The sequence below is a fragment of the Pelobates fuscus genome, chromosome 3 (genome assembly GCF_036172605.1).
Source record: "Pelobates fuscus isolate aPelFus1 chromosome 3, aPelFus1.pri, whole genome shotgun sequence".
In the NCBI taxonomy this organism is placed as follows: Eukaryota; Metazoa; Chordata; class Amphibia; order Anura; family Pelobatidae; genus Pelobates; species Pelobates fuscus.
The window spans coordinates 178,922,730-178,940,715 of NC_086319.1; the positions used below are offsets into that span (position 1 = coordinate 178,922,730).

The 17,986-nt window shown below is 41.3% G+C and overlaps 1 protein-coding gene across 1 annotated transcript in view; it reads right to left on the minus strand.

Moving 5' to 3' along the window:
* Positions 1-17,986, minus strand: part of BLTP3B (bridge-like lipid transfer protein family member 3B) — a 176,019-nt gene that overhangs the window by 116,000 nt on the left and 42,033 nt on the right. Inside the window, exons 2-5 of the mRNA XM_063447767.1 lie at positions 16,636-16,798; positions 14,046-14,084; positions 6,435-6,526; positions 211-400 (exon numbers count right to left, since the gene is read on the minus strand). Of these exons, the coding sequence (XP_063303837.1) occupies positions 211-400; positions 6,435-6,526; positions 14,046-14,084; positions 16,636-16,798 (484 nt within the window). The remainder of the gene's footprint in view (positions 1-210; positions 401-6,434; positions 6,527-14,045; positions 14,085-16,635; positions 16,799-17,986) is intronic.

Below are 17,986 nucleotides of genomic sequence, written 5' to 3' on the forward strand. Positions count from 1 at the left end.
GCGGGAGGGGGTCCCTGAGGGTGGGGGCACCCTCAGGGCACTCTAGTGCCAGGAAAACGAGTATGCTTTCCTGGCACTAGAGTGGTCCTTTAACATTTATCATATCATGTATCTTTAGGTTTTAGTTATACTGCTAAATTCAGAGTGATTCATAATAGAGGTTTACTGCTAGTGATTGTATTTTACAATGATATTTAAGAAACCCGTTACCTCTCCACGCTGCGGATCTTGTATTCGAGTAAAGCGCAGGTCTCCATGCTGCCATTGTGGATTTACACTGTATATTCTTAACTGGGACAGCTCAAATGAAGCATTGAAAGCCTTGGCTCGGATACGGATTATAATGGAATTGACAGAGAGAGAGATCCCTTCAACTACCTTCTCAGCAAAACCATATTCACTGGAAAAAACAAGATTATAATGATGCATTAACATTATATTTGTGCAAAAAAAAACAACCCATAAAACAATCATAAATTAATAACTCATACTGGTAGCCAATTAATTCACTGTATTAATGGTCTTCCCATTATTCCCCTATTCGCTAACTTACTTAAAGTTTAAATTTGCAATACAGCACAAATCATGGCTTGGTTCTTGCAGCCCTGTATTTTTTACTAGAGATATCCAAAACCAAGGGCATATAATAGTTTAAAGGGACATTCCATGCACCATAAACACTAAAACATACTGTATTATAATTATTGTAGCGGTTATGGTGTAACAAAACGGTTTATGAGAACACTAAAAATGGTCAAACTTTAAATTATTATCTTGCCCTTTAGTTAGCCTTGACTCAGGCCTCCTACAAGTTTTAACTCACTGATGTCAGTAAATAGAGAACTACATCAGTCGGCACCTTGTTGGGGGAAATAATAGCACTTGGAGTGCCATCATTTCCTAATTTGAGATAGATAGATATATATATATTTTTTACTTCTTTATTTAGCAAAGACATTGGGTGAATGTAAAGTTAAGTGCTGTCCCTGCACTAAAACCCACCAAATCCAAAACAATCTATTAGAGTTTAGCGGACACCTGGATGTTCAGGTCCAGCGGGTTCGGCCGAACTTTGGAAAAAAAGTCCGGGTTCGAACTTGAACCCCAACCCCAACCCCATTGAAGTCAATGGGGACCCGAACTTTTGGGCACAAAAATGCCTCTAGAAAAAGTCCCAAATAACAATAAGGGGGGGCGGGGGGACCTACTGTCCTCCCCCCTGGCCCCCACCCCTGAGCGGCAGGTGGGGGCCCTAAATAAAAATTGAACCCCCCCCCCCCCCCCAAGGTGACTAGGGGTCCCCAAACCCCTAGTCACCCCCCCTGGATTTTTATTTGGCCTTTTTTGAGCTGAAAAAAAAGAAGAGTTTAGAAGAAAGAAGACATCAAATGGTAAGTCTATTTTTTTTACAGGTATTTAGATAAGGGTCCCCCCTCATTATTTTTAGGATGAGGGGGGTAGGTAGGGGTTATTTTTTTTGGGGGGGGGGAGGGGGGGTGACTAGAGGTTTTCGGGACCTCTAGTCACCTGGGGGGGTTAAATTTTTATTTAGGGCCCCCACCCGCCGCTCAGGGGTGGGGGGAGGACAGTAGGTTCCCCCCCCCTTATTGTTATTTAGGGCCCCCACCCGCTGCGCACAGGTGGGGGTCGGGGTGGAGGACAGTAGGTCCCACCCCCACAATTTATTTATGGCCCCCACCCACCGCTCAGGGGTGGGGGGCCTAGAGGAGGACATTAGGTCCCCACCCCCATTTTTATTTATGGCCCCCACCCACCGCTCAGGGGTGGGGGGGGACATTAGGCCCCCCCCCCCACAATTTTTATTTTTAGCACCCACCCACCGCTCAGAGGTGGGGGCGGGGGGAGGACAGTAGGTCCCCCCCCCCCCAAATTATTTATGGCCCCCACCCACTGCGCAGGGGTCGGGGGGGGAGGAAGGTAGGTCCCCCCCCCTCCCAATTCTTATTTATGGCCCCCATCCACCACTCAGGGGTGGGGGCCGGGGGATATTTAGGGCCCCCACCCACCACGCAGGGGTGGGGGCCAGGGGGGGAGGACAATAGGTGTGTCCCCCCTTATTGATATTTAGCGCCCCACCCACCATTGCCCATGAATTTGTGATTGCTAATGTATGCAATAACCACTAGAAGAGGGGGGATTATTTTAACCATTAAGCAAGCACTAAGGTCTGTCTGAGTGAACTTCTCAGTTTTTGCATAGATATATCTGCACATGCACACAGTACATTTCCGTGCCTGGCCCAGAGTGCTCTACACAGTGCTAACAAACTACAGTGTTGCTGTCACGCTTAATGACATGGATAAAATTTGTACACAATCAAATGTGTGGCATTGTGGTATAAACCACAGCTATCATAGTGTGGTGAGATATACTCCCACAAAATTATTGATGCAACTGCAACAACAGTATTCTGCCATATCACATAGATTTTAACTATAAATGTACTGGGTTGTTTTCAAACAATACACAGACTATTCAAACATGGATGGTTTATCAATCAAATGTAAAATAGTTGCTCCCATTAGCATACAGAATAACTGGATTTCAGGATAATTTTTGTGATAAATAGATTTGTCACCTAAAGAACAGATTTTAGTGCATTATCAACTAATATTGTCTGCCACAGAGTTTCACAGCAATAAAACTCAGTTATATGGGTTTTAAACAGCAGCAAAATAGCGTTATTCTACCCCTAAACATTTTATTTGAAATTAAGCAAAAAAGGTAACAACAATATGGGCGTTAGGATTAAATATTAAAAAACCACAAGTGAGCAAAAAAATAAATAATACACTCACTATTGCAAAAAAAAAAAAAAGGAGGGAAGAGACTAGAGAAAGGTTACTGTAAAACAATAAAGCAGTAACAAAGTGCCAAATTAAGAAAAGTGGTAAAAGCCGCGGTAGTCTAGGTCAGTTCCGTAATGGAGCTAGAAGTGTAATTTACCATTATCAAGGAATAATTTACTAATGTAGTGTACTTGTTAAAGCACATATTGAATTGATCCATCCGTCCCTGCTGTTCAACTAAAACTAGGCTTTTACATTTTTTTGCAGCAACTTAATCCACTTCCCAACAGTCCCAGAACGAACGGGTCTGTGACGAGAGCAATCTCGCCACATTGCATTGGAGAAGCCTGGTTGCCCGCCTGCTGCCTTTGGACTATGGCCCTGGGGGATTGGGCCCTTTAAAAACAGTATTCGGCCATACCACAGTGTAGGTCACTCATTCTGGCCCTTTAAATACAGTGGGGTCATTCGGTACTTGTCCTGTGTGAGCGGTGATACCCCAGATAGCTATGCCATGGAGCCCATTCATATAATGAAAGACTATGGGAAAGACTTTAGCTCCATGGCAATTGAACTGTATGTGTGTGGTCTGAGCACCATTCAATAATGTGCGCTCAGACCCAAGCTATCTGGGGATATGTTGCATGTATATGTTTTATGTAGTAATTGTAACATTGTGTAATTTTAGGTCTTTTTGCAACCATGTGCTCAATGGAGTCTGCCTCTATCCCTGGATATAATTGGATTATTTTCCCATTGTCTCCAGGAAAGAGGGCTCTGTAAAACCGGTCTGAGCCAGATAGCCATGTGCCAGCCAGGGCCCAAAATATACTTTACTAACTTTTGAACCCCTGGTCTGATTCATGCCATTTTTTAATATGTTGTTCCCCTGAATGGATTGATTGTGAATATGTAATTTTGTAATGTAAATGTGATGTATGGTTTTAGAGTTATGAAAGTTGGGTAGAAAGTATGTTTTAACTGTATGTATAATTGAGTTTCCTCTCAGGATAAGGGGAGGGAATATGTGGGATGTAACGGATATGTGATTGGTTGTTTTATACCTCCCTGTGGGCGGTCCTGTATTTGAAAAGACTGCAATAAAAACCAGGCTGGGTGTGCCAGCACCTCAGACCACTGCTTGATCCTCAACACGGAGCCTTGTCTCGTTCTTGGGGGGATTCACTGTATGCTGATAGAGACTGATTGCCAGGAGTGTAAGCCGCTTGGGAGCTTTTCCTGTTTGTCTGCTAGCAGCTATTCGTGAGGTTCCAGTTCGGGAGTTTGGAGTGCTACTTTGTATCCAGTTCGGGAGTTTGGTGTTCTGCAGCAGCTGTGGCTGTGTCTCAGAAAGGGGATTATCGCCTAAACGATTTTAACCCCTTGTGTGCTGAAACGGTCCGTTACAGGGACCATCCCATTATCGCAGGCTGGTTCCTTGGTGTTGTAGACATGCTGCACCATGGTGTAGTTAGACACCATGCAGAAAACACTTCGGCTGTCTCCAATTCATCATCTGCCCTTAGTGGGCTGTCAGCATAGGCATCCCTTCGGCCCACCCTGGTCCTGAATGCAGTCTCTCAGTTAGACTGTAAGCTCGTTTGAGCAGGGTCCTCAACTACCTATTTTTCCTGTTACATTTTATTATTGTCTCATTTGGTAAATTTCCCTTTTATTGTAAAGTGCTGTGGAATAAACTGGTGCTATATAAATACCAATAATAATAATAATAATATATGCTTAATCTGGGAATCAGTAGCAGTATAAAATCACCTCAAAACTCTCAGCAATACTCCCAACTACACTCTAAAATAAGTGTATTGATACAGCCTGTATTCACCTAGCACAAAGTCGAATCTGCTCATGTTTAGCAAGCGTGGCTCAGTGACAGAGTGTGAAGTGAGGGATTAACTTGGAATGGAAAACGCTTGTGTAAATGTATCTGTGAAACATACTTTGTATAGAACACTACAAGTGAGGACAGATGAGGGTAAACTGGTATATTCTTTACAAATATGCTGTGTTAATATATGTATCTAGGCATGCTTGTTTTAGCATGCCAAGTCATTCTTTTAAAACAAGACTGAAATGACCCTCACCATTAAGTAATACAACTGTGTAAAACTAACATTAAAGGACCACTATAGGCACCCAGACCACTTCAGCTTAATGAAGTGGTCTGGGTGCCTGGTCCAACTAGGGTTAACCCTTTTTTCTATAAACATAGCAGTTTTCAGCAGAGAGGAGGAGGAGGAGAGTCCCCGCCCGGCGCTGGAGAAAGAGGTAAGTTTAACCCCTTCCTCTCCATCCAGCCTGGCGGGGACCCTGAGGGCACTATAGTCCCAGAAAAACGAGTATGTGTTCCTGGCACTATAGTGGTCCTTTAAAGGAACACTAAAGCGCTCGGAATACAAACACATATTCCTAACACCCCCTCAGAATTAGTTTTAAAAAAGGTAGTTTTATTTCCAATTTCTCCTCCAGCCTGCCAGGCTCCATCCTGATGATGAAAGCATTGGAAGGTGGGTGCGAATGCAAGGCAAATCACCACACTGCGCCAATCAGCATCTCCTCATAGAGATGCACTGACCGTGTCTCTATGCTGAACATTCAGCATCTCGGTGCAGAGCATGTGTAGAGCAATCTTTGCAGAACCGTAACCAGGAAGTCCCACTAGTCGATGAGTGACCTTAGGCAGCATTGTAAATACAGACTTCTCAGAAAAGGCAGCATTTACATTGTTGAGGCTTTAGAGACAGGGATTTTTTTTTTTTTTTTTTAAATCTGTCTCACTGGCTGCCAAACATTAATACTACACAATACTCAGCCATCCTACTGACCACGCAGGCTATTTAATTTAACTTAAAAGCTCACTCCAAGCACCATAACAACTGTTACACCTTACATAGATTATGGCACAAGAATGTATTCTGCACACAATGGTCAGAAGCTGGAGCAATGCCCATGTGCATTTGCACAGTTATGTCTTCAGCTCCAATGGTATGTTTAGCTCCAACTGAAAACAATAGGAAAGCGAAGACTGGCGGATAAGTATCAGCTGTTTCCTCGTTTTGGAAAGTTCACATCAGGAAGCTTAAACCCAAGAGATTTGTCTTAAGCACAGGGACCTTTCCTTTTTTTTTTTTTTAATGCATTTTTCACATAATTAACAACAAATGAAGAGAATTAAGTGTCATTTTAATATCAAGGCAAATCTGTAGTGTTTCTCCTAAAGCACCTAGCCTTACCGTTCAGTACTTTTATATTCCTTTTTGTTACCTGCTGCACTGTTTTTCCTTCCAGTTTCCCAATGTATAATCAGAGCTTGCTTTGTTAGACAAAGGTAGAAGTTATTTTAATTTAGTCACTAAATAGTGAGCTGATGATCATAGCAAGGCCATAATCTGCAACGCTGTTGGCTTAAATGCAAACACCTTGGTTATCAAAGTGTTTAGATTAGCATTTAGTGAATAAATCTCTGTGATAAAACCATTTAATAGCACAAAGAGCAAGTACACGGATGTAACTCTGGGTCTCTAGTACATACCAGAATTATACAGTTTGTATTACATTTGTCTAATCTAATTAGGAGGCATATCCTCACATTCATGTTATATCTCTTACCTCTGTCCTGAGGCTGTGACGAGGGGTGAAGGACCATTTCCACTCCGCGGTTCCTCACATGTGCTCATCTCCATTATCACTTTGTCCAGGGACTTGTAAATAAATAGGACAGATTATTATAAAATCAATTAATTGTATTTGTATTCCTAATCCTACAGTGTTCCATTAATGAGCTATAATAAAAATAAAAAAAAGAGGGGGAAAAAAGGCTTCATATTTTTAAAAGTAATGGTCTGCTATGTGAGTTGTACAAATTTATAAAAGAACTGTCAAAATGAAGGTGGGAAAAAAAATAAAAAATTTTTATCTGGCACAGTTGGATGTATTTCTCCTCTTTGCTTATTGGGCCTAAATTATGCATGTTGCTTCTCAACTCACCACCGAGAGCAATAACAGGGACTGCTGAAAATAATAGTACTATCAAGAAATTAACTACTGCTATTTAAAATAATTACTGTTGACCAAAAATTATCCCAGTAAGCAAAGCAGCTGCAATGGTCAAGCGTGTGAATGGTCATTCTAAATCAAATTTCTACAAGTAATGCAATCACAATGCAAACAAACAGAATATTCCCTGTGTATACAAGTGGAGCACAAAAAGAGAGACATTTTTTATTTATTTATTTTTTTAATAAAATTTCAAATTTGTCTTTGTATATGCCAGCTGGCAAATTAGTAGATCCCGAGTTATAGGAAGTAGAGCAGGTTATGTGTGTACACTAGAACAGCAGTGCAATCACAGGGAATCAACCAGTCTAACCTATGCACAACATACAATACAAAATGACACAATAAAACCACACTTCCTATGTTTTCTAAGAACACATTTAACAAAATTCCAGTTTAATCTAGAGCAGTACAAGATATGGACCCCTTATTGCCAGGGATCCTTGCAGTTGTCAGCTTTAGTGTGTATATGCACAGGCAAGGGGGTTGGTATATATTAAAATCAATTTAAAAAAAAATGTATTGTTAATCAAATAAAAACAAAATATATATGGTTGTAATATAAAAGTTGTATTAGCATACAAAAGTCGAAGAAGGCTCTCTGTCAGAATCCAGTGTTCCTCCAGTTTCTCTGATCTAACTTTGGCTGGATAGCGTCTTTCAGGATGCAGGCAAGAATCCCCCAGTAGTATTTAAGTTGATCATCACTTGGGCTGTATCAATGGTATCTAGTGACTTACAGATCAACATCAATTTAAACCCCTCTTATTTAAATTGGGTGTGTGGTCTTTATTATACCTTATTAGCCTTTATATTTTTACATATTGAACAGGTAATTATACACAATCAATTAACTACATTCATCGCTTAGAATTAGTAGACAATTTTCTATAAAAGTGAAAAGATTAAAATAGGGTTGATATGGAATCCTTTGCAAAATGCTAAAAGTGCATTATGTAGAGTTTCATATATCCTTTAGTATTTCTCCAAATAAAACGGACATGTGGATATATACATGCATTACAATGATAACTTAAAATTTGTAAACTCTTAAATGCAGAAGTTACAAATGGGTAGCCATGGAAACCTGCAACTGCACCAATTTCTTTTACTCTACAATTTTAGGTTCCACTCGCATAGGCATAGATACACTACCCTGGAGGGAAATTATGCAAAGAGACTATCCAATTATTTACACAAATAATATTCTTGCTAACTGCTTCACTTGTGGAACTTTACCTCAAAAATCATTCTTTACACATAGGATCTAATATATGTTTAAATGGACTGATCATATCAATTACAGAAAAATACAGCCAGAGTGACCGATCAGAGAAATCACTCACGGTGTATTGGTTGCAGGGTATTGAGGGCATAACCCAACGATAGAAATAGAAAGAGAAAAGACTGGAAAGGGTTAACTAAACGATGTGCCCCCAAAGAACAGTCTCTATACCCTTGCTAAGATAAGCTCTACCAATGTAAAGCAGCAAATATGCTTAATCATAGAGCAAGAAAAAGAACTAGAAAAATAATACATTATTAATAACCCCACTTAGGGGAACCAAAAGGTATAGCAAAAATGAACAGTGTATAGCTCATAGTGAAAAAACATAGATAAAGAAGTAAAGAAAAATAGATAAAAGGTCTAACATGGGTACATCTGCTAAATCTGTGATATATGCAGTAGTTGCACTCAATGTCTAGTGGTCACTAAAGGTAACTACAGGGAGTGCAGAATTATTAGGCAAGTTGTATTTTTGAGGATTAATTTTATTATTGAACAACAACCATGTTCTCAATGAACCCAAAAAACTCATTAATATCAAAGCTGAATATTTTTGGAAGTAGTTTTTAGTTTGTTTTTAGTTATAGCTATTTTAGGGGGATATCTGTGTGTGCAGGTGACTATTACTGTGCATAATTATTAGGCAACTTAACAAAAAACAAATATATACCCATTTCAATTATTTATTTTTACCAGTGAAACCAATATAACATCTCAACATTCACAAATATACATTTCTGACATTCAAAAACATAACAAAAACAAATCAGTGACCAATATAGCCACCTTTCTTTGCAAGGACACTCAAAAGCCTGCCATCCATGGATTCTGTCAGTGTTTTGATCTGTTCACCGTCAACATTGCGTGCAGCAGCAACCACAGCCTCCCAGACACTGTTCAGAGAGGTGTACTGTTTTCCCTCCTTGTAAATCTCACATTTGATGATGGACCACAGGTTCTCAATGGGGTTCAGATCAGGTGAACAAGGAGGCCATGTCATTAGATTTTCTTCTTTTATACACTTTCTTGCCAGCCACGCTGTGGAGTACTTGGACGCGTGTGATGGAGCATTGTCCTGCATGAAAATCATGTTTTTCTTGAAGGATGCAGACTTCTTCCTGTACCACTGCTTGAAGAAGGTTTCTTCCAGAAACTGGCAGTAGGACTGGGAGTTGAGCTTGACTCCATCCTCAACCCGAAAAGGCCCCACAAACTCATCTTTGATGATACCAGCCCAAACCAGTACTCCACCTCCACCTTGCTGGCGTCTGAGTCGGACTGGAGCTCTCTGCCCTTTACCAATCCAGCCACGGGCCCATCCATCTGGCCCATCAAGACTCACTCTCATTTCATCAGTCCATAAAACCTTAGAAAAATCAGTCTTGAGATATTTCTTGGCCCAGTCTTGACGTTTCAGCTTGTGTGTCTTGTTCAGTGGTGGTCGTCTTTCAGCCTTTCTTACCTTGGCCATGTCTCTGAGTATTGCACACCTTGTGCTTTTGGGCACTCCAGTGATGTTGCAGCTCTGAAATATGGCCAAACTGGTGGCAAGTGGCATCTTGGCAGCTGCACGCTTGACTTTTCTCAGTTCATGGGCAGTTATTTTGCGCCTTGGTTTCTCCACACGCTTCTTGCGACCCTGTTGACTATTTTGAATGAAACGCTTGATTGTTCGATTTTCACGCTTCAGAAGCTTTGCAATTTTAAGAGTGCTGCATCCCTCTGCAAGATATCTCACTATTTTTGACTATTCTGAGCCTGTCAAGTCCTTCTTTTGACCCATTTTGCCAAAGGAAAGGAAGTTGCCTAATAATTATGCACACCTGATATAGGGTGTTGATGTCATTAGACCACACCCCTTCTCATTACAGAGATGCACATCACCTAATATGCTTAATTGGTAGTAGGCTTTCGAGCCTATACAGCTTGGAGTAAGACAACATGCATAAAGAGGATGATGTGGTCAAAATACTCATTTGCCTAATAATTCTGCACTCCCTGTATATGTAAATAGTCTCTATATTACATGTAATTAATGGACCAGCAGTATAGACATTGAGAGGTCAGTGAAACAAAACAGCTCTTGACAAAGCCGCACGTGGGCGCCGAAACGCGCGTTGAGCAAACCTTGGTACACTATGTACCCTACTTAGACATCTGCTCTCTCTTTATTCATCCGATTAAGATTTTGGGAGGGGGGGGCGGAGCCTGACAGCGCACGAGAGCAGTCGCCACCATCTCGAGCTCCGACAAAAAAAAGAACTTTAACTAGCCCAAATCAAACAGACCGAACCCCAAATAGCCACAAGAGTACCGGAAAACATCAAGGTACGACCCGCTGAACAAGCCGATGCCGTTCTTCCAACCCGCGGCAAGAAAAACCCGCAACCGAGGCCCCAAGGCCTACCGCGCGGGAAACCTCCAGCTCGAAGCTGACTGGGCTCCCTGCATGTGGAGCGACCTTGGCCTTCCGGACCCGAACACACTCACAACGGAGGAGATGGGTCGGAAGTCCCAGAAACCACCCACAAACACTCCCCAGTCTCACCGTGATATTGGCCAGATGCTGCGAACAACCGGGCCGACCATAACCCAGACTCAACAGGAGGATGGAGGGGAGACCTCCCGCGAACAAACCCCAGTAGTAACCAGGAAAACTACTCCGCCCAGGGCAGAAGACACAGCCCCAGCAACAAAGGGGGACATACAGGACATGCTGACCACCCTGCAAAGCAACCTCCGACGAATGTGGGAAGCCGACCTGGCAGTACTGAAAACAGAGGTACAGACACTAAATGCCCGCACTGACACGAACGAGACAGATATACTTACCCTCAGACAAGGCCTCAAAGCATTAAACGAACAGATGCATCACATGCAAGCCCAACAAGCCCACCTCACTAACCAAGTCAGCATAATGGACGACAGGGGCAGAAGGAAAAACATCAAGCTCAGAGGAGTCTCAGAGTCAGTGCCCTTAGAAGAACTACCACACTTCATTAGGAGGCTGGTGTCTTCCCTCATCCCAACGCGACAGGCGAAACACTTCACCTTCGATGGAGTATACCGGATTTCTAAATCTCCACAAGCTCCCACCACAGCATCACGGGACGTTATCCTCCGTTGCCACTCGCTCACGGACAAAATGGGTCTACTAGCCGCCCTTAAAGGGAAAACCCCGTATAAATTTGAAACCAGCACCATCTCAGCCTTTCAAGACTTGAGCAGATCAACGCTGCTATGGAGAAAGGGAATGCAGCCCATCACGAAACTCCTCCAAACAGCAGGACTAACATACAGATGGTCCACTCCCAGGACGCTTCTGGTCACGAAAGACAGGACTACATACAAGGCGTCAGATCCTGCAGACAGCGATGCCTTAATGACGGCACTGGGCCTCACTCCACAAGGACTACCCGCTACAGAAACACCCAGCGCTCGCTTAAACAGCATAGCAGACTCCCCTAACCCCTCGGATGGAGAGGAGGAAAGGGGCCAAGCAACCTGAACTTACAGAACGAGCATGTTATCTGTTATCTTTGTTAATGTTTTACCTATGTTTACTTATGTTTTAAGGTTCAAATACACACTACCACAAACATACTCTTAGTGTCGGGCTCACACCACGTAGCGGCAACTCCGCGACCTGACCACACGACTCCCTCCCCCCCCCCCTAGTGCCCCAGGGTTAAGGGACACAACCAACCAGGGAGCGCCCCACACCGGGAACCTGATGAACAAGGGACACATAACCAACGCGAGTAGCCACAACAGGCAATCCCCAAGTACAAAACAGACACCCACGCTCCACACCACAAACCATCCCCATATAGGAGATGACTCGTTCACTAGATGGAATCACAAATTGAATCAACCCTACACACGAGGGACGTTGCAGACTTTACCGGCACAAACCAATAAGGGCACGCTGGAACACTATGACGGAACAAACGAGTTAATCTAACCCAGTTTTCCCCCCCCCTCCCGCCTCCGTACAAGGCACCCCGAGTCACAGAGATAAGGGACACCAGACACAAAGATGGAACTAGATACCCACCAGCAAACGAGGTGACCCAACACATAGACTGACAGGTAGCGGGACAAATGCTCTAAAAGCCCCAAGACTAAAAAAGTCGCAACACCCCTTTAATATACTTATTGGGGATGAATCACCAGATCACAACCTCTCGCCTAGCAACTATTAATACTGTCGTAGGCACCTCGTTACAACCCAACAGACCACTTAACCAAAATGTGCATTTAATGTTATAGCCAAACCACTGTATGGACATGTTTGTTACATTAACATAACCTTATGTAAACGTGATGGGATCAAAAAAGTCTGTAACACGGTTGATGCACTGAAAAATAAAGAATTTAAAAAAAAAAAAAAAAAAAGATTTTGGGAGGGGGCTTCCGTTCGTTATCACTATTTAGGACTATTTGAGTTAGCTTTTTGATTTAAAAGTTACAGTATATTGATACTTGTTATATCTTCCTATTTAGTCCACTTGTATCCACGGAGTGTCATTTAGGACTGCTGTAGCTAGCGTTTTGATTTCAAAGCCAGCCGTTTTCCTGACCTTCAAGCTTTTCCAGTATAGGCAGGTTATCTACAGTGCATTATATCGTTACTTGTAATACCTCTCTATCTAATACATACTTTTTATCCACGGAATATCTGGCACTATAGCTACTCTATTGGTCCTATTTTGTATCCATTATACATGTCTTTCCATCCTTTCCTTGCAGTGTAATTATTTAGAGCGACTTTTACATTAATTCGTCCGGCCGGACTAACCTACTCACTAAGTCTCTCTCTAACAGAAAGGGTGTGTTTCACGATTGTGGAGTTCCCCATTTTGTACAACGTAGATATACCTGCTGGGGTTATCCTCTCTAGAATTATATACGTGTATCTATATACACACAACAATTTAAGCAAGTTACATTGTACCTCTTTCTTTTTTTCGTTTTTGTTTCACTGACCTCTCATTGTCTATACCACTGGTCCATTAGTTACCTGTAATATAGAGACTATTTACATATAGTTACCTTTAGTGACCACTAGACATTGAGTGCAACTACTGCATATATCACAGATTTAGCAGATGTACCCATGTTAGACCTTTTATCTATTTTTCTTTACTTCTTTATCTATGTTTTTTCACTATGAGCTATACACTGTTCCTTTTTGTTATACCTTTTGGTTCCCCTAAGTGGGGTTATTAAAAATTTATTATTTTTCTAGTTCTTTTTCTTGCTCTATGATTAAGCATATTTGCTGCTTTACATTGGTAGAGCTTATCTTAGCAAGGGTATAGAGACTTCTTTCCAGTCTTTTCTCTTTCTATGATCATATCATTTGTTGACGTTGCTGCTGGCAATTATTAACTCTCTCTCTCTCTCTCTCTCTCTCTCTCACACACACACACAATATCCAAAGAAGATTTGCACTCACAGGGCCTATTGCAAAAATATAAACAATGTGTTCATTCCATTTTGATATGCAACAGATAAATCAACACATGCTGGACGGCACCAGGCACTTTCTATCTCAACCATATATATTTCTGCAGTGAAATCACTAGTAAACGCACTAGTAAACTAAAATACATGCATAATCCCATCACCACCACAGGTTTTGCAGTTCAATCCTAGAATGCGAAATGCAGTGCACATACAGCATTATACCTTAATGCTGACTGACTAAAATATATAATCTTATAATATTTAAAAAATGAGCAGTTTTTGTTGTCAATACATTTCATGGCTGCATTATCGTTTACAAAGTGTCGTCATGTCAATAATTGCACAGCTGTTATGTTTTAATGAGTATTATTATTCAGTTGTAAATAAATAAAAAAAATACTAACCAGGGATATTGGATGTGTCTTCAGCTTTGTCCAAGGAATCTGCAATGTAACACAGGATCAATAAAGCTTCAATGTTGAATGTTACAAGCACTTCTCTTTTTCCCTTTTCACAAATCAATACAATTACTTGGGGTCATGCAGAAATCGTAGCATTTAAAAAAAAAGAAACAAAGTGAGGTTATGCATACAGATACAATAATAATGATGATTTTGAATTGAACTTGTGGGAATTTGGCAGAATTGATTATACAGTCACAAACCGGAAATTAATCATATCAGTTTCATTACTAGATTTCCAAATAATATTTAAATATTATGGTGTGAAAGTTGTAGACATTAACACAAGAAAAGAGAGATCATCTGGAAAGAAAAGATTAAAAAAAAAAAAAAAAAAAGGAAAGGACGCTTGAAAGGATACTGTAGTAACCAAAACAACTTTAGGTTAATGAAGCAGTTTTTATTGATAGATCATCCATCTGAAGTCTCACTGCAGAATTTTCTGCCATTCATGAGTGAAATCACTTTTTTTTTTTTTTTTTTTTTACTGTCCATGCAACCCTAGCCACTACTCTCCAGGCTGTGATGGATGCAGCCTACATGAAAAAGTTTTGTTTAATTTGCATTCGGAGATTAACTTAGTTGGCTCCTGCAAGGTCTAGCAAGTTATTAACAGTGCAAGAGATAAATTCTAAATGAAAAAAACAAAAAACAAAAAAAAAACTGTGCAATAAAAGAATTGTAGGGGGGCGGGGCCGGACCGCCATGCCGAGCGGACGCACAGAGGGCTAGCTCCCGACAAGCTACCCAGTTTGAGCCCCTAAAAATTGGAAAAATTCCTACCCAACAACCAGCAGCTGTGCCACAGCATAAGAGGCGACCCTGGTACCGGGGAGAGGCTTGCCGTGAGGTTTTAGTCCCTCGGTGAGGCGATCCCCGTCAGCTAAGATGGAGACCGCTCGGGCGGTGAGCTGGGCAGACGGCCGCTGCCCAGCTATCCTGCCCACCAGAGGTACGGCAGAACCGAGGAGCTAGGCGGGTCCGGCCCTGTACCCTCCCACCTCTGGGCCGGCGGGGGTGATCCCGGTCCCCACCCTGTGACCCACCGGAGTGCCATGAACTTCCCGAGGCTCCGCTCTCAAAATGGCAGAGACCGCGTGGCAGGCGACTCTGCCGGACGCATCCCCCTCCTACCACACAGGCGGACTGCAGACCCTGAACGAGCAGGAACCGGCAAATGATTACCGAGGTACCACTAGACAGGGAGGTGCAACACTAACACCCACAATTTCAGAGGGTACAGCTCGCAACATGGAACAATGCTTAAAGGACCTGACTTACCCTACTGAGCCGCTAATCTCACCACAGAGGGGCAGAAACACGCTGCCTGACAACTCAAAGTCATCATGCTGGGACTCTCCCCCTGTACAAGGCAGACATCACGCTGGACAACACATACCCCTGGGTGGAAGGTTGTCTCCCTGCACGGACACCTACTGGGACTGCATTTACCACCAAAATTGACAAGCGGCTCATCTCACTATGGCAGACCGCACTGCGAACGGACGGATCGCCCGGCCTCCCGGCAAGAACGCATGACAAGCTGCACTGGCCCAACATGGGGTGGACACTCTAATATTATATTGCTTTAAACATTAGATTCAGTTAAGCTTGTTGCCTATTATGATTTTATTTTATTTTATATGTCAGTAAGCCCATCTGTAGATACATATGCATTTGTGATCTTCCCTGACACGTCAGACTAAAGCTTAGAATAGCATAACTTAGTGTGCAAACTACTTATAAGCGACACCCTTGAGAGTAGCGTTCAGCACTGTGTATTGTTTAGACAGACTGATATTGTATAGAATGTATAGCCCACGCTTAAACCAAGCTAAACGTAACCATAATATTGTTTGACACTAATGCGATGATATGCAATAGAAACGCTAATCCTAAACTACTGCTACCAAACGAAGATGTAACTCGTTATAACTAATGCGACTAACCAACGTGTACTTAACCTGCCTTATTAACATAAAAAATGTGTACGATCCATCTAAATGCTACATAACTGTTCACTAATATGTATGTTCAAAATTGTTGGAAAATGCTGTTGTGGCATTGCTGACAAGCGGATGTCAATCCTACACTGCAAAAATAAAGAATTAAAAAAAAAAAAAAAAGAATTGTAAACACTAGATCTCAATTTACAATGTGTAAAACCACAAGGAGGTGTGATTATGGCTGCATAAACAATGATTTAAAGGAACACTATAGGGTCATGAACACAAACATGTATTCCTGACCACATAGTATTAAAACCACCATCTATTTATACATCTACTGATTATGCGAAATGGAATGATTATGGTGGTTACAACATTCCTAGAAAACTAGCCAATGCATCTAATATGCATGTGAGGGGAATTAATTCAATGCATGCTAAACTACAGCAGAAGCTGGAGATCCAGTTAATTTGTAGCAAATGAAGAACATGTAACCATGAGATTAGTGGGGTTTTTTTTTTTGTTTGTTTGTTTTTAATTCCCTCATGAATAATCTCTTTAAAAGGACAATGATTTAAACTAACCCGAATGGAAGCTTTGTTACAGAAAACCTTGTTGATGGCAAGCCATGTGGGCAGGTCCAGCATGTTCTGGAGGACATCTTCATCAAGCTCCAAGTTTGTCAGTTGACCTTCTCCTTTAAGGGTACTTAGATTTATTTTGTCTGGAGACAGGTTTTTAGTAAATCTAGAAGAAAAAGAAAAAAAATACAGTTTACTAGTGTAAATCCTAGTTGGGTATCTAATAAATGTCATTTAGATATGGTTTTTGCTTGGAATAACACACATTTAGATCATCCTTGTCCTTTAATGCAATTTTTGTTTGGATTTTAATCTGTTGGACCCAAATGATTTCAAAACAGTTATAATGCTACGGATACTCTTGTTTAGATGAAAAGAATACTTTATACATAAAATATGAGCTTTGTTCATACAGAATAGTCTAGCACTCGTCATTATGGTGAAACAAATGTTCAGTCACATATCAGGTGAACTACACTGTCTCCCACTAAACACTGCACTTCCTAATGCCTCACCATTGTCCACAATCCAACCCATCATAATGGACCACAATACCTACAGCAGATGTATAAATGTAAGACACCTAGACACCTCGGAACAGCAGGCCTCAGGCTAAAGCATTTCACAAAGCAATAATAGATTGATTCCTATCCATGTAAAGTAATCAGCTACAGAGCTCTGTGCCATAAACGTGAGTACCATCTTTGAGAAAGCCTTTCTGACCAGTGGTAACTTCTCTCTGAGAAACCCACATAGAGGCCCTTTCTCTCTTTTTTTTTTTTTTTTTTTTTTTTTTTTTTTTACTACCACCAACTGAGACATTAGTGGAGCTTTAGACATTTAAAGAACTGGGTTGTAATCTGGAAATATGGCTTCTCACCACGTACTGTTTTTCATTCCCAAAGCATCAATTAACTTTGTTAAACAACTGGGAATTACTGGATTAGGTGACAATCTGCTCCCGCTTGTACAGAACTGGTCTGGTTAGATAATACTCCTAAATTTGCCACATTTTATAAACTCTCCAATTAAATGTGCAATTACCGATAATGAGTTCTGCAAATATACAACCAGCTGAGCTCATTCTTTATTAATTAAAGGAGACAGAGATGACACTTACTGTATTCGTCACTAAGATTATAACAATCTAATGTTTATTATACTCCGTAATCTATATGTAAAAAAAAAAAACTGTCAAGGAAAAAGTATTTCATGGATACATGATCCAAATCATATATAAATTGGAACATAATATTAAATGTAAATTATTTAAAAGGTCATATCTGGAGTCTAAGATGGCATATCATTCATTTCATACAGTTTCCTTCTCACTATGGATTGGATTGGTACTCTG